Source organism: Podarcis pityusensis (genome assembly GCF_964106645.2).
Source record: "Podarcis pityusensis genome assembly, chromosome: 14".
In the NCBI taxonomy this organism is placed as follows: domain Eukaryota; kingdom Metazoa; phylum Chordata; class Lepidosauria; order Squamata; family Lacertidae; genus Podarcis; species Podarcis pityusensis.
The window spans coordinates 9350659-9373295 of NC_138039.1; the positions used below are offsets into that span (position 1 = coordinate 9350659).

The following is a 22637-nucleotide window of genomic DNA, read 5'->3' on the forward strand; positions in this document are numbered from 1 at the left end:
TCATGGGTGCACATTTGCAGCTGCTTTTTCTTTTCGAAATAAAAGTGAAAGTGGCTAATTCAAGTAGGTTCTTTAAAAACATGATTAATTAGCTATTTGGCCCTGAAATGGACTGTTGTTAGAGATTCAATTTTTAAAGTTTTTGTGTGTGTTTTACTCTCTGTCTCCAGTGTTGGGCAGCGACAGCTGGTGTGCCTTGCTCGAGCCTTGCTTCGGAAATCCAAAATCCTGGTTTTAGATGAAGCTACAGCGGCCGTGGATCTTGAAACAGATGACCTCATACAGTCAACAATCCGGACGCAGTTTGAGGGCTGCACAGTCCTAACGATAGCACACCGGTTGAACACGATCATGGACTATACACGGTAAAAGTGGATGAACCATGCGAGTATCTGAGGAGAAGAGAGTTTGTAAAGGCTCTATTGTGTTAGCTTCTGTGTTGTATACATCTCTCTCTCTCCTTTTTTTAAAAAAAACAAAACAAAACAAAAAAACCAACCCATTTGTGCTCTTTCATCCCTGCTTTACTGAAATCGCTGCTGTTGTTTAAAACTGCCATTTTGCTTCCAGTGTACCTCCAGGCTTGCTTTACTCAAACTATTTATGTTGTTTTAAACAGTCACCATTTTCCTCTCAGTGTTCTTCCCTTCCAGCTGTACTTAAATTTCTCCCGTTTTCATTCCTCAGCTGCCTCGTGTGAGAGGATATAGATGAAATTATTATTATTATTATTATTATTATTATTATTAATAGTCTATTTATTTATTTATACTCCGTCCCTCTGGCTAAGTTTCCCCAGCCACTCTGGGCAGCTCCCAACAGAATATTAAAAGCACATTAAACCATCAAACATTAAAAACGTCCCTAAACAGGGCTGCCTTCAGATGTCTTCTAAAAGTCAGATACAGTTGTGTTGTTGTTGTTTAGTCGTTTAGTCGTGTCCGACTCTTCGTGACCCCATGGACCAGAGCACGCCAGGCACTTCTGTCTTCCACTGCCTCCCACAGTTTGGTCAAACTCAGGCTGGTAGCTTCGAGAACACCGTCCAACCATCTCGTCCTCTGTCGTCCCCTTCTCCTTGTGCCCTCCATCTTTCCCAGCATCAGGGTCTTTTCCAGGGAGTCTTCTCTTCTCATGAGGTGGCCAAAGTATTGGAGCCTCAGCTTCAGGATCTGTCCTTCCAGTGAGCACTCAGGGCTGATTTTCTTAAGAATGGATTCGTTTGATCTTCTTACGGTCCATGGGACTCTCAAGAGTCTCCTCTAGCACCATAATTCAAAAGCATCAATTCTTCGGCGATCAGCCTTCTTTATGGTCCAGCTCTCACTTCCATACATCACTACTGGGAAAACCATGGCTTTAACTATACGGACCTTTGTTGGTAAGGTGATGTCTCTGCTTTTTAAGATGCTGTCCAGGTTTGCCATCGCCTTTCTCCCAAGGAGCAGATGTCTTTTAATTTCGTGACTGCTGTCACCATCTGCAGTGATCATGGAGCCCAAGAAAGTAAAATCTCTCACTGCCTCCATTTCTTCCCCTTCTATTTGCCAGGAGCTGATGGGACCAGTGGCCATGATCTTCGTTTTTTTGATGTTGAGCTTCAGACCATATTTTGCATTCTCCTCTTTCACCCTCATTAAAAGGTTCTTCAATTCCTCCTCACTTTCTGCCATCAAGGTTGTGTCATCTGCATATCTGAGGTTGTTGATATTTCTTCCGGCGATCTTAATTCCAGCTTGGGATTCATCCAGCCCAGCCTTTCGCATGATGAATTCTGCATATAAGTTAAATAAGCAGGGAGACAATATACAGCCTTGCCGTACTCCTTTCCCAATTTTGAACCAATCAGTTGTTCCATATCCAGTTCTAACTGTAGCTTCTTGTCCCACATAGAGATTTCTCAGGAGACAAATGAGGTGATCAGGCACTCCCATTTCTTTAAGAACTTGCCATAGTTTGCTGTGGTCGACACAGTCAAAGGCTTTTGCATAGTCAATGAAGCAGAAGTAGATGTCTTTCTGGAACTCTCTAGCTTTCTCCATAATCCAGCGCATGTTTGCAATTTGGTCTCTGGTTCCTCTGCCCCTTCGAAATCCAGCTTGCACTTCTGGGAGTTCTCGATCAACATACTGCTTAAGCCTGCCTTGTAGAATTTTAAGCATAACCTTGCTAGCGTGTGAAATGAGTGCAATTGTGCGGTAGTTGGAGCATTCTTTGGCACTTCCCTTCTTTGGGATTGGGATGTAGACTGATCTTCTCCAATCCTCTGGCCACTGCTGAGTTTTCCAAATTTGCTGGCATATTGAGTGTAGCACCTTAACAGCATCATCTTTTAAAATTTTAAATAGTTCAGCTGGAATATCATCACTTCCACTGGCCTTGTTATTAGCAGTGCTTTCTAAGGCCCATTTGACTTCACTCTCCAGGATGTCTGGCTCAAGGTCGGCAACCACACTACCTGGGGTATATGAGACATCCATTTCTTTCTGGTATAGTTCCTCTGTGTATTCTTGCCACCTCTTCTTGATGTCTTCTGCTTCTGTTAGGTCCTTTCCACTTTTGTCTTTTATTATGGAAATCTTTGTACGAAATGTTCCTTTCATATCTCCAATTTTCTTGAACAGATCTCTGGTTTTCCCCATTCTATTGTTTTCCTCTATTTCTTTGCATTGCTCGTTTAAGAAGGCCTTCTTGTCTCTCCTTGCTATTTTTTGGAAATCTGCATTCAATTTCCTGTATCTTTCACTATCTCCCTCGCATTTTGCTTGCCTTCTCTCCCCCGCTATTTGTAAGGCCTCATTGGACAGCCACTTTGCTTTCTTGCATTTCCTTTTCATTGGGATGGTTTTAGTTGCTGCCTCCTGTATAATGTTACGAGCCTCCATCCATAGTTCTTCAGGCACTCTGTCCACCAAATCTAAATCCTTAAACCTGTTCCTCACTTCCACTGTGTATTCATAAGGGATTTGACTTAGATTGTATCTTACCGGCGCAGTGGTTTTTCCTACTTTCTTCAGTTTAAGCTTGAATTTTGCTATAAGAGATACAGTTGTACCTCGGGTTAAATACTTAATTCATTCCGGAGGTCTGTACTTAACCTGAAACTGTTCTTAACCTGAAGCACCACTTTAGCTAATGTGGCCTCCTGCTGCCGCCATGCCGCCGGAGCACGATTTTTGTTCTCATCCTGAAGCAAAGTTCTTAACCTGTGTTAGCGGAGTCTGTAACCTGAAGTGTCTGTAACCCGAGGTACCACTGTAGTTGTTTATTTCCTTGACATCTGATGGGAGGGCGTTCCACAGGGCGGGCGCCACCACCGAGAAGGCCCTCTCCCTGGTTCCCTGTAACCTCACATCTCACGGTGGATGGGGTGGAGGTGAATACTGGGGCAAACGGGGCTGCAGAACAGAAGTGGTGGCTTAAGAAACAGGCTGGGGAAGGCGAAAAGTGAGCTCCATAGTTGCATAGGGCGGGCAGCGAAAGCTCTGCAGGGTTAATGTAAGGAGGGGAAACAGCAGGGAAGTCGGTGTGTGGAGTGATCAGGGGCACAGCTCTGCGGAATCAAGCCTGTGGCCCATCTAGTCCGGCCTGGTGCCCTCGCAGCGGCCAGCCAGATGTCTGTGGGAAGCCTGCAAGCTGAGACCAAAGGGCTCCCCAATTGTGATTCCCAACGTACTGCCTCTGACAGTGAAGGGAGAACACAGCCATTGATAGCCTTGCCCTCTATGATTTGTACTTGTATTTGCAGGTTATCCCTGTGCATGGCCAGCGGTGTTGAGTCAGGGATTAGCCAGTGTGGTGTAGTGGTTAAGAGCAGTGGACTCGTAATCTGGTGAACCGGGTTCAATTCCCCGCTCCTCCACATGCAGCTGCTGGGTGACCTTGGGCCAGTCACACTTCTCTGAAGTCTCTCAGCCCCACTCACCTCACAGAGTGTTTGTTGTGGGGGAGGAAGGGAAAGGAGAATGTGAGCCGCTTTGAGACTCCTTCGGGTAGTGAAAGGCGGAATATCAAGTCCAAACTTTTCCTCCTCTTCTTCTTCTTCTTCTTCTCCTCCTCCTCCTCTGCCCCCTATTTTGCCCTTGGCTCCCATTGACTTCCAGCAGAGAATCAAAACAGACCCTGCATCTCTGAATTCTGACCCCACCCCCCTGGAACTGCAAGTGTGCTGACTACATTTCTGTTTTGTTTTAGGGTGATTGTCCTTGACAAGGGTGAAATTGCGGAATATGGCTCCCCTGCCAGCCTAATCCAGAAGAGAGGCATTTTCTACAGCATGGCCAAAGACTCTGGCTTGGTTTAACACCTGGTTCGCGGCTTCTCTCGCTGGGCGTGCAGCTCAGAAGAGGACTGGCGAACCAAACACGGACGAAGACGGCAGCACCTGCCAAAATCTATTGCCCAAGAAACTCCAGCCAACCAATTCCACTCCTTGCAACGTAATGGAGACACAAGAGGCACAAAATCTACTTCTCTCCTCTCCTCTACACTTTCCTGACCTTTTAAAGGGTTAGTTTTCAAGCATAGCGGTAGCGATGGACAGGTTGTTTCTTTGAGCCCCAATCCCATCTATTTACCTAGAGCAGGGGTGGCTATATTTTGGCCCTTCGGATGCTGCTGGTCTGAGTCCCCTCTGACCCCATTGGCCACGACCAAATTGAGTCCTTGGAGGAGGCTTGGCTGAGTTTGTGCCTAAAACATTGCTCAGCCATCCTTGTTTTTGTGGCAAGGAGCTCTTGGAGAGACTGGATAATTTCCTTTTGAAAACCCAGCAGGGAGAAACCTTTAGGATGGCTGCTAGAGAGGATAGAAATAGCACAGTCCGAAACTTTAACACCATGAGCAGAATTGCCACATGCCAGCACTGGGGCGAGGAGCGAGGGATTTCCCTTCTGTTCTGATAAAGCATGCTTATTGCATACATTTATCTAGAGCAATTCTGGCTTGTTTTGAGGATGGAGGAAAAAATGAAAATGGAAGACCAGGTGATTTTTGTTCTTGGCCGTAGGAAGATGGAGATTTGTTTTATTATTCCCAATAACTTCACCCTGTACCATTAGATACATATATATTTAACCCTGTGGATGAAAGAATCACTCCCAGTTGTAGGCAAAATGCTTTTTTGTTGTGGTTCCAAAAAGGAAAATTCAGCCTAATCGTTTCTGTCTAAGGTCCTTTCTCCCCCCCCCCCCCGCCCCCCGCCGTTGTGTTCTTCTAATTGGAAAGGATCTGCAACAAAAACCCACAATTCTTGTGTTCTCCACAGTCATTTTACCAAAGCGAAGCTGGAAGGAAAATCAAACTTATCAGTGCATCTAAATGCTCACTCCAGGAGCTTGGAACAGCAGACTTTGAATTATGTTGCTGACTTTTTCTTTTCTTTTTTTAAAGACACGTCTTTTCTTAGAATAAAGTTATTTATTTTTTTTGTAAATACAATTCTCTAAAGTTAAATAGATCGAAATTTACTTTGGTATTTTTGTAATAACTCATGGAAAGAGCTTTCAGTAAAAACCTTTTTGTTTGGAGAACTGTCCTCATTCTTTGTAAACTTGCAGAAAATAACAGTAGGGTTGCCGTATACAGAGGTGGAAGGTTTTGTCTCCCCAACACGGGAATACTAGACTTATTGTAACTCCTTGGGTGTGTGGTTTAATTTGGGTTTTGCAAGGTGAAATATGTGGGTTTTGTGGACAATTGTAAGTTGCACTTCTGTGTTTATGAATAGGCTTAGGTAATTCTGTGCTTTAATAACGGTAAGTGGCCATGGGGCTGCTTTTTCTACGGTCTTCTGACAAAGGTAGCAAAGATAATTTGTTTTGAACCAAAGCTCTGAACTTTTTAGTGTCATGCGAGGAACAGTCCCATGATAGCTGGAACAAACAAACAAAGAAAGCTAGGAAATCCCCTTCTGTGGCAACCCTGAGGTCAAAGTCACATGATTTCAAGAGCATGTGATCAGCATGGGAGATTCTAATCAAAGGGGAAACCCATTCTTAAAAGGGAAGCTGTTGGAAGGGGCCCTAACTCAGTGGGGCACACGCTGGTCATCCAAACCTCTTTTTCCCAATTGGGCCTGCATGAAACTTACGGCCAAGGCTGGAGACACAGGATGCAAATTGCAGCATCCCAAGTGAAAGGGCGCATGAGTGACTGGTTTCATGTGGTGTGGCAAGGAGAATGCTCCTCTTTTACCTCCATTGTTCCAGGTTGAAGGTTGCCAGTACGTTTCCAAGCACAATTCAAAGTGTTGGTGCTGACCTTTAAAGCCCTAAACGGCCTCGGCCCAGTATACCTGAAGGAGCTTCTCCAAACCCATCGTTGGACACTGAGGTCCAGCCCAGAGCACCTTCTTGCGGTTCCCTCCCTGCAAGAAGTGAGGTTACAGGGAACCAGGCAGAGGGCCTTCTTGGTGGTGGCATCCTATCAGATATCAAGGAAATAAACCACTATCTGACTTTTAGAAGACATCAGGGAAGTTTTTAATGTTTGATGTTTTACTGTATTTTTAATATTTTGTTGGAAGCCGCCCAGAGTGGCTGGGGAAACCCAGCCAGATGGGTGGGGTATAAATAATAAATTATTATTACTGCATTAAGACATGATATGGGGGGGGGGAGGTGGGCAGATAGAGAGGAGAGCCTTCCCCATCCTCTGTACGAATGTGGCAAAATACCTTATTTTCAGCAGCAGCAGAGAAGACCTGCCTTGCTGCATCAAAGGACCATCTGTTCCAGCATCACACACACACCCTTTCCATGCCAGTTCCTCTAGGACAGGGGTGGGGAACCTTTTTGACTCCGGCGATCAGATCTTTATCCTGGTCCCAGCCCAGGTCCAGCTTTGATAGGTTGGTGGGGCAGCACACTTCTGCCAGTCACATGACATCACAATAAAACCACATGTCTGGCAGGTAGGTTGTCCTGCCTGCCAAAATCCCTCTCCCCCCTCCCCCCCAGTACGAGGTGGAAAAAACCACCTTTCTCCCTATCGACTGATGGGGGGGGGGAAGCCTGCATTTTGCAAGCACCAGCTGCTTGAGGGCAAAGTCCATCTCATAGCAGATATCTGCCCCCAAAAAACAGGGCTGCTTGGCTTCGGCTGTGAGATATTGCTGTAGAGCTGCCTTACTTAAGAGGAGATGGGAGAAAAAGTTTGCCACCTGCAGATCTCAAAAGCACACCATTCCCCCAATTCAGAAAGCGAAATCTAAAGTAGGAAGAGGGTGCTGGATGAGGAAATCAGTCAGGCATCTGTGAAATGTTTCCACTTCAGGGTGGGTGGATGGGAGACCTCAGGTCAGGAGTAGCTTTCCAGGCTGATTTATTGAGGTCTTGAGGCTCTGGAAGGCCACAAACCCTCCTCTCTAGAGCTCAATAATGCCAGAACACAATAACAGAAGGCTGCTGGATCAGGCCAATGCCCATCTCCTGCAGCATCCTGTTTTCCCAGCGGCCAAGTGGGAGCCTGCAAAGAGGACTGCAGTGCAACAGCGCTCTCTCCCTTCCTGCAAGTTGCAGCAACTCATCATCCAAAGCATGCCGCCCCTGCAACACAACCATCCGAGTTAGGAGCCACTGATGGCTTCATCCTGCACAGAACCAGCATTAACAGCCAATTTACAAGATGCACCTTTTTATTTAGAGGACGAAACCGTTGTTTAATTCAAACTAGATCACGTGTGTATAGCCTATGCAAAATAAAACACACACCAAAAAAAAATGTATTTAAAAATCTCCAGCGGTCTGCTTTCCTTTCAGGCTTTGGTGGGGCAAATCTGGTGTAGATAAACTTGCCCAGATCTGCAGCGGCAGAGCTAAGAGTCTTTTGCAAGCTGCATCCTGCTCATTAAAAGAGAAATAAAAGCATATATCCAATGCTACTACCCACAATTCCTGCTGGCAAGTCTTCAGCTCTCTACTGCGTTGTACTTTTAGTTCAGAATAGAAGTAGGTTTCAAGTATCTCCATCATTGTTGCATCTGCTTGCGATGAACTTGTTTGGCAGCTGCTCGCCTGGCCTGCAACTTGCCCGTGGGGACGAAAGAAAAGCAGAGGTTTTCTCCTATCGGGTCACTGGGGCAGGAAATTTCCAATAGCCGCCCCAACAGAGAATCTAGCCTCAACATTCACAGCATCGGTTTATCTAGATCACCTATCTGGACATTATTTTCCCTAGGATTTGCTCTGCACTCTGTGGACACATCAGAAGCTGGTCCTGCTCTAGCCAAACATGTAAAGAGGAGGGAAGGATCTGAGGCACTGAGATCTTTGATTCTTAGCAGAAAGATGATCATTTGGGTCAGAAAGACAAAATTCTAGGCCTGGAACCTATTTCCTCACATTTACTTCTCAGCAGTAATTTTAAAATGCTTCGGAAAGCTCCAAATGAATACAAAAACAGATTTTGGAGCATCCAAGTTCGGTTAGCAAACAAGGGACCTACCAGGTGGTCACTAAAGTTGAAGAGGCAACCTGAGTTTCTGAGGGGCCCTGCAAAATAAAATTTAAAAAACCTGGCCACCAACTTGAAATCAGTTGCTACAGAAGCCCTGAAGTGCCTCATTTTGTTAGAAGCTACCTTTAAAAAACAGGATTTTTTTCCCACAGGGATCTCATCAACATTCCCCAGGGAGAGAGAATTTTGGAACCAAGTGTCTCTTCAGGCTGCATAAAAGGCCTTAGCAATTTACACACAGAAACAGAGAGAGAGAAATATCATTGAGGTTTCCAATTGCAACGCTTCCTCTCAGTGCTAAAAAAGGAGGAGAATGTGGGACAGTGCCAAAGCACAAAGATGAATTAAGACGCTGCACCAGTTCAACACTTTTCCGTGGACGGTGCAGGCATGCTTTTTGCAGGAAAGAACATGCACTTGTTGGACGTGAGGCTGGATAAACATCCCACTTCTTGGCCAAAGGTTCTTCTTGCACCCAAATCTTCAGAGGCAAAAAAAGGCACAGCGGAAAAAAATTATTTCCATGAACTCCAGAAAAGGGAAAAAAGCATATATTTAAAAAAGCATGTGCCTAATGTTGCTCAGAGACGCCTGTAGGTGCCAACAAGAGCGTTGCAGCTGGGACAGTAGTGGTCAACGTCTTGAAGCGAATCCACGCAGAAGGGGATGAGGCAGCAGCCGGCGACACACCTGTCGAGAGAAAGCAGGCAGCCTTCAGAACACAGACTCTTGCCCCAGGTACTCCGTGACTGCCGTTTCCGGATAAGATCAGTAACACGGCTACAGGTGTTACCAATACTAAGCAAGGGGGAAAGGACATTCCGGCTCAGCTCAAGGCAGTTTCCTAGTGCAATACAGCACCATCACATCTTACTCCTGTTCTGTGGATCTATGCAAACTTCCGTGCGTACAAGCATCCCTGGTCTTTAGCTAATGGGACCTCCTGCTGCTGCCGTGCCGCGCCGCCGGAGCACGATTTCTGTTCTCATCCTGAAGCAAAGTTCTTAACCCGAGGTACTATTTCTGGGTTAGCGGAGTCTGTAACCTGAAGCGTCTGTAACCTGAAGCGTCTGTAACCTGAAGTGTCTGTAGCCCTAGGTACCACTGTATATCCCACACCTCTTTATACCATTCTTCCATTTTATATTCTGCTTTCCCCTTCCACTTCCTAGCTATCATAATTCGTGCAGCTGTCAATGAATCTGTGAGCGAGGCCTTCATAGCCTGCGAACCTTCCACCCCATTGTAAATTGATAATAGTACTACCTCTGGACTTTTAGTCAGCTTTAACCCAGTGATTTCTGTATTCTCCTTAAACACCCTTTGCCAAAAAAATTGTACATATTTACACCCCCACCACATGTGAACTTAATTCCCTGTTTCCTGGCATCCCCTCAAATGGGACCCCTTCTACCCCAACAACTCCCAAGATTCTGTGAAGCTCACTGGGTGACCCTGAGCGAGTAACTCCCTCTGGGCCTAACCTACTTTACAGGGTTGTTGTGGACATTACATGAGGAGTGGGAGAGCCCACATACGCCACTTGGAGCTCCTTGGAGAAGGTGATTGATATATGCATAATAATAATAATAATGTTGTTGGTTGTGAACGTTCCCCCAATGTAATGTGGGAGCAGCCAACCTGCGGCCCTCCAAGAAACTGCGAGGCTCCTATCTCCCATCAGCCACAGCCAGCATGCCCAATGGTCACAGCTCAGCAGCCCCCGGCTTAATGCATACAAGAGATCAGCATAGAAAGGCAGCTGACAAGGACCTACTTACCCCACCAGGAAGAGGCCGCCACAAGCCAGCCAGGTCAGTGCCCCAGAGGTGTACGAGAGGCGCGTCAAAATGGTTTTTTGACACGCAGGGCAGTTCATCTGGACGGGACGGTCGTGGAAGACCAGCGGTGCCTGGACGTAAACCGCCTGAACAGTAACTGGGGCAGCAGAGGAGGCAAAGAGACAAGGGCGAGAGAGTCACACTCCTTTCCTGCTCAACCTCGGACTCCCTCTTCCTCAACACCCGGGCAAAAGTGCCTTGCAAATTGCCGTCTGGCTCGCCAGAAGCTCAGATCCGCCGGGAGAAAAGCCACCCCAATGGGAAATCAAAACAAACCATCTCAAGGAAGATGCAAGAGGCTTCCTCTTCTGTCTCGGCTGCTGGCTTTCAGATGCCAACATGGCTGAATTCCCAAAAAGGGAACAGGGGATGTTGCTAGGCTGCAGCTCCACCTGGGCGAGGGTCAGAGACCATGATGGGAGCTGCAATCCAACCGTGCCTGGAGGGTTATGGGGCTCAGTCTGAGGGGCACATGCTGATGCTATAAAGGCCTGGGGTTCCGTTTGCACTGTGTGTTTAAAGCTCTACGCTACTGTCAGGCTTCAAGGAATCCTATCCCTCCCACGGTGGCAGCCAAGTAGAGAAACAAGAAGAGTTCTTACAGAGTCTTTTGAGTACCTTGGTACTCAAAACGGCTTGGCTCCCAAACAAATCGGCTCCCAAACGCCACAAACTCGGAAGTGTGTGTTCCGGTTTTTGAACGTTTTTTGGAAGCCGAACATCGACGCGGCTTCTGCTTGGGTGCAGGAAGCTCCTGCAGCCAATCGGAAGCCGCACCTTGGTTTTCGAATGGTTTCAGAAGTCAAATGGATTAAGTTAGAGAACCAAGGTACCACTGTATTCAATATTCACAGAGAGAGACGTAGAAATGTCATCTCTCTTAGACAATGGCGTTGCTCCAAGTAAAGTCCCACCCCCTCCATCTCTCCTATTCTACATCATCCCTGCGTCAGTTGATCTGTGCTTTCTGCCTCTGAGTTTTCTGTTCTCCTACTCTCAATGCCCGCCGGGTCCTGGGAGAGTGAGGGGTCAGGAATGCTTTCAAGAGACACTGAGTTTGTCAGCTGTCTCGTCCCTGGTGCTTCTTCTTCCTCCTGCCCCTCTCCCAATATTTCCCAGATTCTCCCCTCTGCAGCCTCTGAACTATGACCTTCTGCAAACCACTGTTCTGAATCTATGCTGTCCTCCTCTTCTCGGGAAGGTTCAGGAGGGGAAGGCGGTCTCCACCATTCCTCCTCAGTCCAGTTCTTGAAAGCTACTTCTTTAAACAGCCACGACTCCCCCCAAGGAATCCTGGGAAGTGTAGTTTGTTGAGGGTGCTGGGAGTTCTTCAGAGGCCCTTGTTCCCCTCATGGAGCTACAGTTCCCAGAGTGCTTTAAACACCAATCCCAATTCCCAGGGAACCGTAGCTCTGTGAGGGGAACGAGGGCCTCTGAACAACTCCCAGCACCCTCAACAAACTACACTACCCAGGATTCCTTGGGGGGAGTCGTGGCTGTTTAAAGAGGTATCGTAGCGCTGTTGATTTAGAGCACTGGTGGGCTCCAGTTCTGCTCAGAGGGTACCGGGGGACCTTATATTTATAGCCTTCAATCTTCCAGATGGAAGGAAAGTGGGGTGTAAGTGGACCAAGATGGTGCAGTTGAAGGCTTACCTGGTTGGGGACCTCCTATGACTCCAGGTTGCATGCCATATGGCGGCGCCTGTTGGCCTTTCATCGCTGGTCCAGGCCCAGTCCCCGGGACGGGATAGGGCTGGGGGTACGGAGCAGAATGGATGCCGGTTGTCTCGGTGTAAGGAGGAGGCTGGGCCCCCTGAAAGCCAGGAGCGGATGGATCCATTTTTCTGGGAGACAGAAAATGAAAAGGCATGCATGTTATTATTTCCTCAATATCTTGCCCTTCGTCCCAAAGGATGCAAATGCATCAAAAACACACCTTTTTTAAAAAAAGTATTCTAAACGTAAGCTAGTGTTAAAAGCTTATCTTTCATATATAGATATATTATTAAATAAAATGAAGAGCATAAATAAATGTTGAAAGCAGCAGAAAGTATTCGTTCATTTATTCATTCGTCCATTCTCCACCTTTTCCCCTGATGGGATTCAAGGCAGCATGCAGATAAAACCAAGAATTGCTTAAAAACCAGAATCGCTGCAGAATTGTTGGATATTGATAAAGTTATCACTGATCTGCTTGTTACAAAAAACATCAATTTTCCCATAAATCTTAGGCTGGTTTATATGTATTCTTTTAGCTCAGTCATAGTTACCATGGACCACATTTCCTCAATCCATTCAGATACAATCACAGATATGCTCCACAAAGGGGGAGCCACCACCCAAAAGGCCCTGTTATGCATCAGCACCAACTAGGCAGCCCCTAGTGGTGACACCACCAGCGAGGTGGGCATAGAATGTAGGTGTTGTGCTTAGTAGCCATTTGTCTTATCTTCCACTGATTGTCTTAATTGAAAGAAGGAACTTCAGAATTAAAGCGAGATATGGATAGAGGAAGAAGGTGGTCTGAAGAACATGTGAACCGCCCTGAGACCTTCGGGTATAGGGCGGTATAGAAATAAAATAAATAAAAATAAAATCAGACAAGCCACGTTGGAGCAGGCCAAAGGCCTACCTGCTGTCACAATGACCAATGGTGCTGTCACAATGGGAAACCTGAAAGATGGGAAACCTGCAATCAGGAGCTTAGGCACAACCACAGTCTCCTCAATTGCGAGTCCCAGGAACTGTTCAGAGGCCTCCAGCAAGGCTCTGAATAATCAGAAGGAACAAAGGCAGCAGCATTAATTTTAAGGCCAGCTAAAAATAGTCATGTTCTTAACTGGCTTTTGACATCATTGTTAATGCTGCTGCCTTTGTTAATTCTGATAAACTAAACAGAGCGGTACTTTGTACAGTAGCTCTGCAGAAAAAGCCATAAACAAAAGATTATTATTTTTTAACCGCATTCAAAAAGCCTAGAAAGTGGGTGCCAACTTAAAGGAAGGAGACGGACTCGCCGGGTGACCAGTCACAGTCTCCCAGCCTAATGTTTTGAGGATAAAAGGGGGAAAGGGAGGGGCAGAGAACCACCTTGATCTGCCTGCTGGAAAGGCAATATGTGAATGTACTACTAATCATAGTGAGAAGTATCCCAAAAGGAATAGAAGGGATTTCTCCTGTTCTGACAAGACTCTTAAAAGTGAATGCATTGCTGGCCTACTAGACCCAGGAAAGGGAATCTGTGGCTCTCCAGATGTTGCCCCATCATCTCTGGCCACTGGCCATGCTGACTGGGGCTGATGGGAGTCCAACAACATCTGGAGGGACACAACCAGGGCTAGAAAGTCATACACAGGCATCCCCAAACTCGGCCCTCCAGATGTTCTGAGACTACAGTTCCCATCATCCCTAGCTAACAGAACCAGTGGTCAGGGATGATGGGAACTGTAGTCTCAAAACATCTGGAGGGCTGAGTTTGGGGGTGCCTGGTCGTATGTATAAGCTAATCGCCAAATGCCATCTTAAACCTAGGTTGTGCTCACCACAATGGAAAACCAGGCACCATGTTTTCCTCCAGTGGTGTTGTTGCTGTTGATTTCATTTCTATGCCTTTATATTTTAAAGAAAAAAAATCTCAAAGCGCTTTGCAACACATTAAAACATCAAAGGAAACAATCCAGAATAAAACAAATTCAAGCTTCCAGGAAAATGTTTCAGATCCTTCTCTGAGTGAGATTTGGCTTTCCCTATTTGCCTACTTAATTTATAGAGCAGCCTCATGGCAGAAGAACGCTAGGGAGCCAGTGTGGTACAGTGGTTAGAGTGTCGCACCAGGACCTGGGAGATTAGGGTTCAAATCCCCACTCGGTCCTGAAGCTCACTGGGTGACCTTGGGCCAGTCACAGCCTCTTAACCTCCCTCACAGGGTTGTTGTAGGAGGGGGGAAAGCCCTGTACTCCTTGGGGAGAAAGGTGGAGTCAAAATGCAATTAACAGCAGACACTCACTCTTGAGAAGAAGAATAAGAAGACTTTGGATTTGATATTCCGCTTTATCACTACCTGAAGGAGTCTCAAAGCGGCTCACATTCTCCTTTCCCTTCCTCCCCCACAACAAACACTCTGTGAGGTGAGTGGGGCTGAGAAACTTCAGAGAAGTGTGACTAGCCCAAGGTCACCCAGCAGCTGCATGTGGAGGAGCGGGGAAGTGAACCCGGTTCACCAGATTATGAGTCTACCGCTCTTAACCACTACACCACACTGGCTCTTGAGATGTTGAACAGCCGGCTAGCTGTCCATGGGAGATTCAGAAGCAGAAGCAGCTCCTAGCTGCTTCAACATCCAGTGGTTAACCCAGACAAAAATATGACTTTCCACTTCCAACTATTAGCCAACCACAATCTTTGCATGCCCCACATCTTGCATTAAGTCAATCTTTCTCCAGAAAGAAACAAATGGCTACGTAAGCAAACTTGCGGCAACGAATTTCCCCATCCAGTTGCACAAAACATAGAGCTGTCTTTGGGATCAGCGGGTTCTTTTATTGCTCATCGGTTCACTGGTATTTTATCTGCAAGTATATCTTACCATCACTACCCAACAGCTACATGTGCAATACTACCTACAAAACCTACGTAGAAAAAAAACCACAAGCTGCAAGATGGAGTGGGTTGGAGCCACAAGCCTTCAAGAGATCAGATCACAGATGCAGGCCAGAAGACCCCACGGTGCCATAAGCAGAGTGAAAATGTGTTGCGGGAAGAACCGGGAGAGAGAATAAGGATCTTGACAGATTAGAGAACTGGGCCAAAACAAACAAGATGAATTTTAACAGGGAGAAATGTAAAGTATTGCACTTGGGCAAAAAAAATGAGAGGCACAAATACAAGATGGGTGACACCTGGCTTGAGAGCAGTATATGTGAAAAGGATTTAGGAGTCTTGGTTGACCACAAACTTGACATGAGCCAACAGTGTGACGCGGCAGCTAAAAAAGCCAATGCAATTCTGGGCCTCATCAATAGGAGTATAGCATCTAGATCAAGGGAAGTAATAGTGCCACTGTATTCTGCTCTGGTCAGACCTCACCTGGAGTACTGTATCCAGTTCTGGGCACCACAGTTCAAGAAGGACACTGACAAACTGGAACGTGTCCAGAGGAGGGCAACCAAAATGGTCAAAGGCCTGGAAACGATGCCTTATGAGGAACGGCTAAGGGAGCTGGTCATGTTTAGCCTGGAGAAGAGGAGGTTAAGGGGTGATATGATAGCCATGTTCAAATATATAAAAGGATGTCACATAGAGGAGGGAGAAAGGTTGTTTTCTGCTGCTCCAGAGAAGCGGACACGGAGCAATGGATCCAAACTACAAGAAAGAAGATTCCACCTAAACATTAGGAAGAACTTCCTGACAGTAAGAGCTGTTCGACAGTGGAATTTGCTGCCAAGGAGTGTGGTGGAGTCTCCTTCTTTGGAGGTCTTTAAGCAGAGGCTTGACAACTATATGTCAGGAGTGCTCTGATGGTGTTTCCTGCTTGGCAGGGGTTGGACTCGATGGCCCTTGTGGTCTCTTCCAACTCTATGATTCTATGATTCTATCTCCTTATGGGAAAACCCTGTGTCAGCAGCACCAGTGACTTCTATGGGGCACAAAGCTAGGCAATGCGTATGGAGGTCCTGGGCTACCCAGATGACAAGACACACACACACACACACACACACACACACACACACACACACACCTCGCTGATTATATAATACAGTGGTACCTCGGGTTAAGTACTTAATTCGTTCCAAAGGTCCGTTCTTTACCTGAAACTGGTCTTAACCTGAAGCACCACTTTAGCTAATGGGGCCTCCTGCTGCTTCCGCGCCGCTGGAGCAAGATTTCTGTTCTCATCCTGAAGCAAAGTTCTTAACCTGAGGTACTATTTCTGGGTTAGCGGAGTCTGTAACCTGAAGTGTATGTAACCCGAGGTACCACTGTACAGGCACGTCCAACAGGTAGATTGTGACCTACCGGGAGATCACTGAACATCTGTGGTTGAACGCTGGTAGATCAACAACTTTGGCTCCCCTAAAAAACAGGCCTTCCTTGTTCCTAAAAAACAACTTTGACCTGAACCCCAAAAAAGCGGGTCGATCACTGTCAGTTTTTAACTCTGAGTAGATCACACAGTATCTTGGGAGTTGGCCACCCCTGATATAATACAATCATACCTCGGGTTACAGACGCTTCAGGTTGTGTGTTTTTGGGTTGCACACCACGCCGAACCCAGAAGTACCGGAATAGGTTACTTCCGGGTTTCAGTGCTTTGCGCATGCGCAGAAGCGCCAAATCACAACCTGCGCATGCACAGGTGCGGTGCTGCGGGTTGCAAACACTGTAGGCTGAGAACGTGTCTCCTGCACGGATCACGTTCGCAACTCGAGCGTCCACTGTAAATCCACATACAAACAAATGATCTTAAAAGCTGTAATGTTTAACCAGGTGTATTAGTAAACCAAAACGGGTTTCTTCCCACCAACCAAAGGACCCCACAATCAAATGAAGCAGCAGGTTTATTTTTAACCATTGAATCTTTAAAATACAATGGTACCTCAGGTTACATACGCTTCAGGTTACAGACTCCACTAACCCAGAAATAGTGCTTCAGGTTAAGAACTTTGCTTCAGGATGAAAACAGAAATCGTGCTCCGGCGGCGCGGTGGCAGCAGGAGGCCCCATTAGCTAAAATGTTGCTTCAGGTTAAGAACAGTTTCAGGTTAAGAACGGGCCTCCGGAACGAATTAAGTACTTAACCCGAGGTACCACTGTACATAAATGTAAAGGGTGCCATTCCCTTCAGAACCACATGTAACCAAATAAACACCCCGTGTTTCTTTATCTGGGAAGCAGGCTCAGTCGTTTCCGGGAGTTGGAACGAAAAGAACAAGTCTCACCGCTTGGCCTGGCAAGGCGCCTGCAGGTGGTTTAAGTCCTCGGCCGTTCCGGCTTCCAAATGTGAAAAGGGGGTTTGCAGAGCACAGCCATGCGAAGCGAGGAATAAATAATGCAAATGGCACCCAGATACTTTCAGCAGCCCAAAGTACACAGTATGATAAAAGGATGCAGCTTCCTGTCCAAGCTGGTGTGTTTGCTCAGGGAACAGCTCTATTTTCTTTCCAAAGATACTCTTCCACCTACCTGGCCTGCAGTGAAGCATAAACTTCCGTGTTGTAGACATTGCATATATATAATTTATACATGCAGGCTGAAAAGGCCCCCTTTTTTTTTTACAGTACGCATTTAGCATCTCTCTAAGAAATTGCCAGTCTAATCAAGCTGCTTGATGGCACAAATGCATTTTATTAAAAAGCATATGTCAGAGACACCAGCCTCACTTCTCTATGTTTTTTTAAAAAATTCTTTTCTTCCTCCAAACCTTTATTAGGCATTACAGATGTAGACCGTCTTAAAACATCCAAATGCAACATTTTAAAAAACATATACAAAGAAGCAGCCATATAAGACATATAGTAACAGAAATTGTCATGGGAGTGTCTTGCCACCTAAATGGTGCCAATAGGAGATACTATTGACAGAAACTCAGCCACCTCCAGCTGAATATCAGACAGGTGGAATTTGATATCTTCATTGTGCCATGATGCTAAGCTACCCAAAAAGGGGGATAACACGTGTTTACGTAGCTGGTTGTACAGTGGACAGTAGAAAAGAATATGTTCTACAGTGTCGGGCACATTCAAATAACTTCCACAATGTCTATCATTTCTAGGGATGTTTAAATATCTGCCCTTAACAAAAGCTGAGGGAGAAACGTTCAGCTAACATAAATGCCCTGCGTTGGACTGGAATTACCATACTTTTCCATGTATAAGACTAGGGTTTTTTTATTTAAAAATTATGTTCAAAATTGTGGGTCGTCTTATACACGGATACAATCTCCACCCATTTTCTCAATTAGGAGTCCCCCAAAATAGGGGGCATCTTATACATGGGGGCGTCTTGTACATGGAAAAATACGTTATTAACTTTGAGTCATCCTGTTATTGGTTGTATTAAAACCACAGAACTTGGGGGAGCAGATTTGATTTACAGCTGACTCAATGTTCTGTTTTTCAATATCCCTTATCTAATTTGGATATTGCAATAAATGTACTGCTCACTAGAATTACACAATAATTCCAAGTCAACACCAATAAATTGAATTTTGCTGTGTATGAGTTGGAGCCATCTGGATTTATAGGAGTCCTTAAGTAAGTCAGAAAGCAGACTCGACGGTTGGGAACGGAAATGGCAATGAAGTCAGTATTTTATAGTGCTAGTCCACGCTCATCACGTGTATACCTCATTCTGTACACATTGTCTCATACTTGATTGAATTTGGGAGCCCAAGGACAGGCTAAATCACTATTATATAAAGGTAAAGGGACCCCTGACCATTAGGTCCAGTTGCGGACGACTCTGGGATTGCGGCACTCATCTTGCTTTACTGGCCAAGGGAGCCGGCGTACAGCTTCCGGGTCATGTGGCCAGGATGACTAAGCCACTTCTGGTGAAACCAAAGCAGCGCACAGAAACGCCATTTACCTTCCCGCCGGAGCGGTACCTATTTATCTACTTGCACTTTGATGTGCTTTCGAACTGCTAGGTTGGCAGGAGCTGGGACCGAGCAACGGGAGCTCACCCCGTCGCGGGGATTTGAACTGCCAACCTTCTGATCGGCAAGCCCTAGGCTCTATGGTTTAACCTACAGCGCCACCCACGTCCTCCATCCATATTGGGATCCCAAAAAGTAGCTGGGACGACACTTTAGCTTGAAAAATCTGAATGGCAGCTGGTATAAACCCATTACATTTCTGAAAATAAAAGTGGAGTACGTTTTGCCTGTTTTATAGCACTTGTGCATTGGTTTGACCAACTGGAGTTGCTCTGGAATAAAATTCTGAAATAAATCTGCATCTTTATTTGCTGGATTTCTTGTCCTCTTATTTTCCATTTCTCTAGTGTCCGGAAATTAGAGAAGACCAGATTTTTTTGTCTTCTCATAATTTATAGAGAGTTTGTTAATTTCACAGTAAGAAACCAAGGAGAGTAAAAGATGATTCAAACCTATCCTCGTCAGTGATAATAAGGTCGCATCATCTGCATACAGTTAAAGGGGGACTGGGTTTTGGTTGATTTGGGGGACATGTGGTTCTATTTTGTGGATGTGCTCTGGAAGATCTGATGGGGGGAATTAAAGAGAAAAGGGGCATGAATGCACCCTTGTTTTACACCTTTCATTTTAGGGATATCAGGAGAGATGACCTTTGATATTGAGTTTGATTTAGCAGATGTTATAAGGTAACTCTCTATAGGTCAAAACCGTAAGGTGAGGGAAACATAAGGGCCAGACTGAGTCCAAACCAAAGGCCAGGCAGAACAGCTTTGTCTTTCAGGCCCTGCGGAAAAATGTAAGAGGCAGCAGCGACTGAGCAGGACCCTGAATGGGAAGCTGTAACCTTTCCGTCCAGCCAAAGGCACTGCCTTTGCAGATAGGAGCACAGAACTCACCGTGACCAACCCTGCTGTCTCGACATTCCTGCAAGCTCACCACTCCTCGTCTTAAAAAGCTTGGCAGGACAAGCAGGGGAACTCGTTGAGACGTCCTCGCCACTTCGGAGCTCCTTATTCTGCTCCTAATTCCTGAGTCATGACTCCTGGGCCCTTCTCTGCTGCTGCCCAGTCTGCCTAAAGGTCTCTTCCTTACTCCTAAGAGTCTACGGCCAAAACCTAACTTCCTGCCACAATGACAGTTAACTCCTAACTGAGCGGAACCCCCAGCCAATCGGAACTTGCTCTCACCCAGACCAACCGGGCTGAATTTACCTGGTCCAGGCCCCGCCTCGTACTATTGTAAAGTAACAGAAGGGAGAGAAAAAGAGAGACCCTCAGAACCTGTCACCAAGGACCTGGCTCTATGTGGCTTTCCAACCTCGCAAGAGTGCAAAACTTCAGAGCAGATGGGTGGGGTATAAATAATAAAACTATTAGTAGTATTATTATTCGGACTTTTACAGTCACAGAAAATTCCTTAACCTCAAAGCATGAGCAGAAAATAAACAGCTTTTTTCCCACACGGAGGAAAGAATAGCTAACTCAAGTGCTTATGAATGCAGATCTATAGTGCTCTCTGTAAGTCATAAATCATCCTCTTTTGCATGCAGTGGGTCCCAGTTCAACCTTGGCAACACCTCCAGTAAAAAGGCCATGTCGCCATTAAGAAAAAGAGTTAGGAACAGGCCCATGTATATGTGGCCTATCCCTGGACCAAGTGACTTTGGTTCTTTAAGTTCTCAGAGTTCTTAACCGAGCTTGAGGTTGTCATATGAACCAGCCAGATATTTAACTGATCATCCATCACAGCCAGTCCATCATCTGAACAATAAGACTTGAGAGCCATCCTGCCCAAACATGGCAACTAGACATTCCAATTTGGCAGGGCCGTATTAAGTATATCCGGTGCCGTGGTGCAAAAATCCCTCTGGCGTGCCCCTGCCCCATTTCCCAGAGTTGCTGACCTTTTTACGGCACTGCCGGCAGCTTTGCGGGGCTGGAGGAGGCGGGCAGCGGCTGGAGGGTGGCTCCTCCGGCGTGGAAGAAGCAGAGGCTCTGGGCATGGTGCCGCTTCAGCGAGGTGGGCAAGGGCGGTGAGCTGATGCTGGGAGGTGCTGCGCCCAGTGTCTGCCTCTTCCCTGGCGCCTGTGCCGTGATGGCCACGGCAGGCAGAGGCCCCAGGCGCGGCACTGCTTTGGCACAGCATGGCAGAGGTGGGCGAGGGCGGTGAGTTGATGCCAGGAGGCGCCGTGCCCAGCCTCCGCCTCTTCCCTGTCGCCCTCCAGAACTTGGCGCCCTGGCACCCCACACCACTTGCCTCTATGGGCAAGTCGCCCCTGCATTTTGGCGACTGCAACCCTGGTTTAAAAAGCCATTTGGTGCCTGGCCTATACAGTGGTACCTCGGTTTTCAAAAGTAATCTGCTCCGGAAGACCGTTCAACTTCCGAAACATTCGAAAACCAGAGCATTTACTTCCGGAAAACTCAGTACGGAAGCCGCATGGTATGTTTGACTTCCAAAAAGCATTCGGAAACGGAAACAGTTACTTCTGGGTTTTCGGCCTTCAAAAAGGTTGTCAAGCCTCTGCTTAAATGGTCTTTAACCAGAGGCTTGACAACCATATGTCAGGAGTGCTCTGATGGTGTTTCCTGCTTGGCAGGGGGTTGGACTCGATGGCCCTTGTGGTCTCTTCCAACTCTATGATTCTATGATTCTATGAAAAACCGAAACGTTTGACTTCCGAGATGTTCAAAAACCGAGGTACCACTGGATCTGATTTTCTAGCGCTGACCGGGAGCAATGCAAACTGCAACGTTTTTTGCCATTCTCACTTGTCAGGGATTCTGAACCCAAAGCTCTAAAACGAGCCTACAGAATTTCATAGAGCAGCCCTCAAATACAACCACTGAATAGAGATGTTTTGCCAGGAGAGGCCAGATAAGCGATTAGCATCTTGCCAGCCGTGGCAGATGTGCATGCAGTGATTTACTTGCGGTTTTATTCTTAGAACTGATGGAAGCCAGAGAACTCTCCACTCTAATGACTCTGCCTGCATCAGATTTTACGGTTATCTACGCTGCTTCCTTCCCCCCCCTTTCTTTGTTTCCCATAATTCCTGGAACTGTTACTGGAAATATTAACACAAACACACTTGGGATCTTTCTCAGTGGTTCTGGGACTTCATGTGCCAAAAATTAGGGAAGAAGAAACAAGGCCACAAACCAAACACCCCCCCCCCCCAGTGTTAAGCAGCTTGACATCCTCACATGCGATCCGACGCTCAGTTATTTTTTAAGGATATGTTTACAGATTTTTTGAAAATGCAGGTGCAAAAAGTCAGTAAGATGTATAGCTCAATGAAAAGAAAAGTGTTAGCTATAACTGTGACCAAGCAATGTCTTCAGTACAGTTGTACCTTGAAAGTCAAACGGAATCCGTTCCGGAAGTCCATTCGACTTCCAAAACATTCAGAAACCAAAGTGCGGCTTCTGATTGGCTGCCGGAAGCTCCTGCAGCCAATCAAAAGCCACGCAAGCCCCGTCGGACGTTTGGCTTCCAAAAATAGTTCACAAACTGGAACATTCACTTCCGGGTTTGCGGCATTCGGGAGCCAAAATGTTTGAGAACTAAGCTGTTCGAAAACCAAGCTACGACTATTAGGAAATAATTATTGGTGGTATTTTGTGGTATCTGAAGAAGTGTGCATGCTCACGAAAGCTCATACCAATAACAAACTTAGTT

The 22637-nt window shown here is 46.3% G+C and overlaps 2 protein-coding genes across 6 annotated transcripts in view; one reads left to right on the forward strand and one right to left on the reverse strand.

The window, feature by feature from the left end:
* The window catches only part of LOC308462916 (multidrug resistance-associated protein 1-like), a 74270-nt gene extending 68739 nt beyond the window's left edge, over positions 1 to 5531 (forward strand). For all 3 annotated transcript variants that reach the window (XM_080980931.1, XM_080980933.1, XM_080980932.1), the window contains 2 exons: positions 171 to 365; positions 4195 to 5531. In XM_080980931.1, coding sequence (XP_080837057.1) covers positions 171 to 365; positions 4195 to 4303 — 304 coding nt within the window. In that variant the 3' untranslated portion in view covers positions 4304 to 5531. The remainder of the gene's footprint in view (positions 1 to 170; positions 366 to 4194) is intronic.
* Positions 5532 to 7618: 2087 nt separating this feature from the next.
* The window catches only part of LITAF (lipopolysaccharide induced TNF factor), a 30308-nt gene continuing 15289 nt past the window's right edge, over positions 7619 to 22637 (reverse strand). Inside the window, exons 1-4 of one of the 3 annotated variants that reach the window (XM_080981268.1) lie at positions 17239 to 17537; positions 11954 to 12144; positions 10239 to 10395; positions 7619 to 9147 (exon numbers count right to left, since the gene is read on the reverse strand). In XM_080981268.1, coding sequence (XP_080837394.1) covers positions 9039 to 9147; positions 10239 to 10395; positions 11954 to 12144; positions 17239 to 17522 — 741 coding nt within the window. In that variant the 5' untranslated portion in view covers positions 17523 to 17537 and the 3' untranslated portion in view covers positions 7619 to 9038. Of the gene's footprint in view, positions 9148 to 10238; positions 10396 to 11953; positions 12145 to 12570; positions 12596 to 17238; positions 17538 to 22637 lie in introns of those variants that run through there. The other 2 variants (XM_080981270.1, XM_080981269.1) reach the window with 2 other exon arrangements.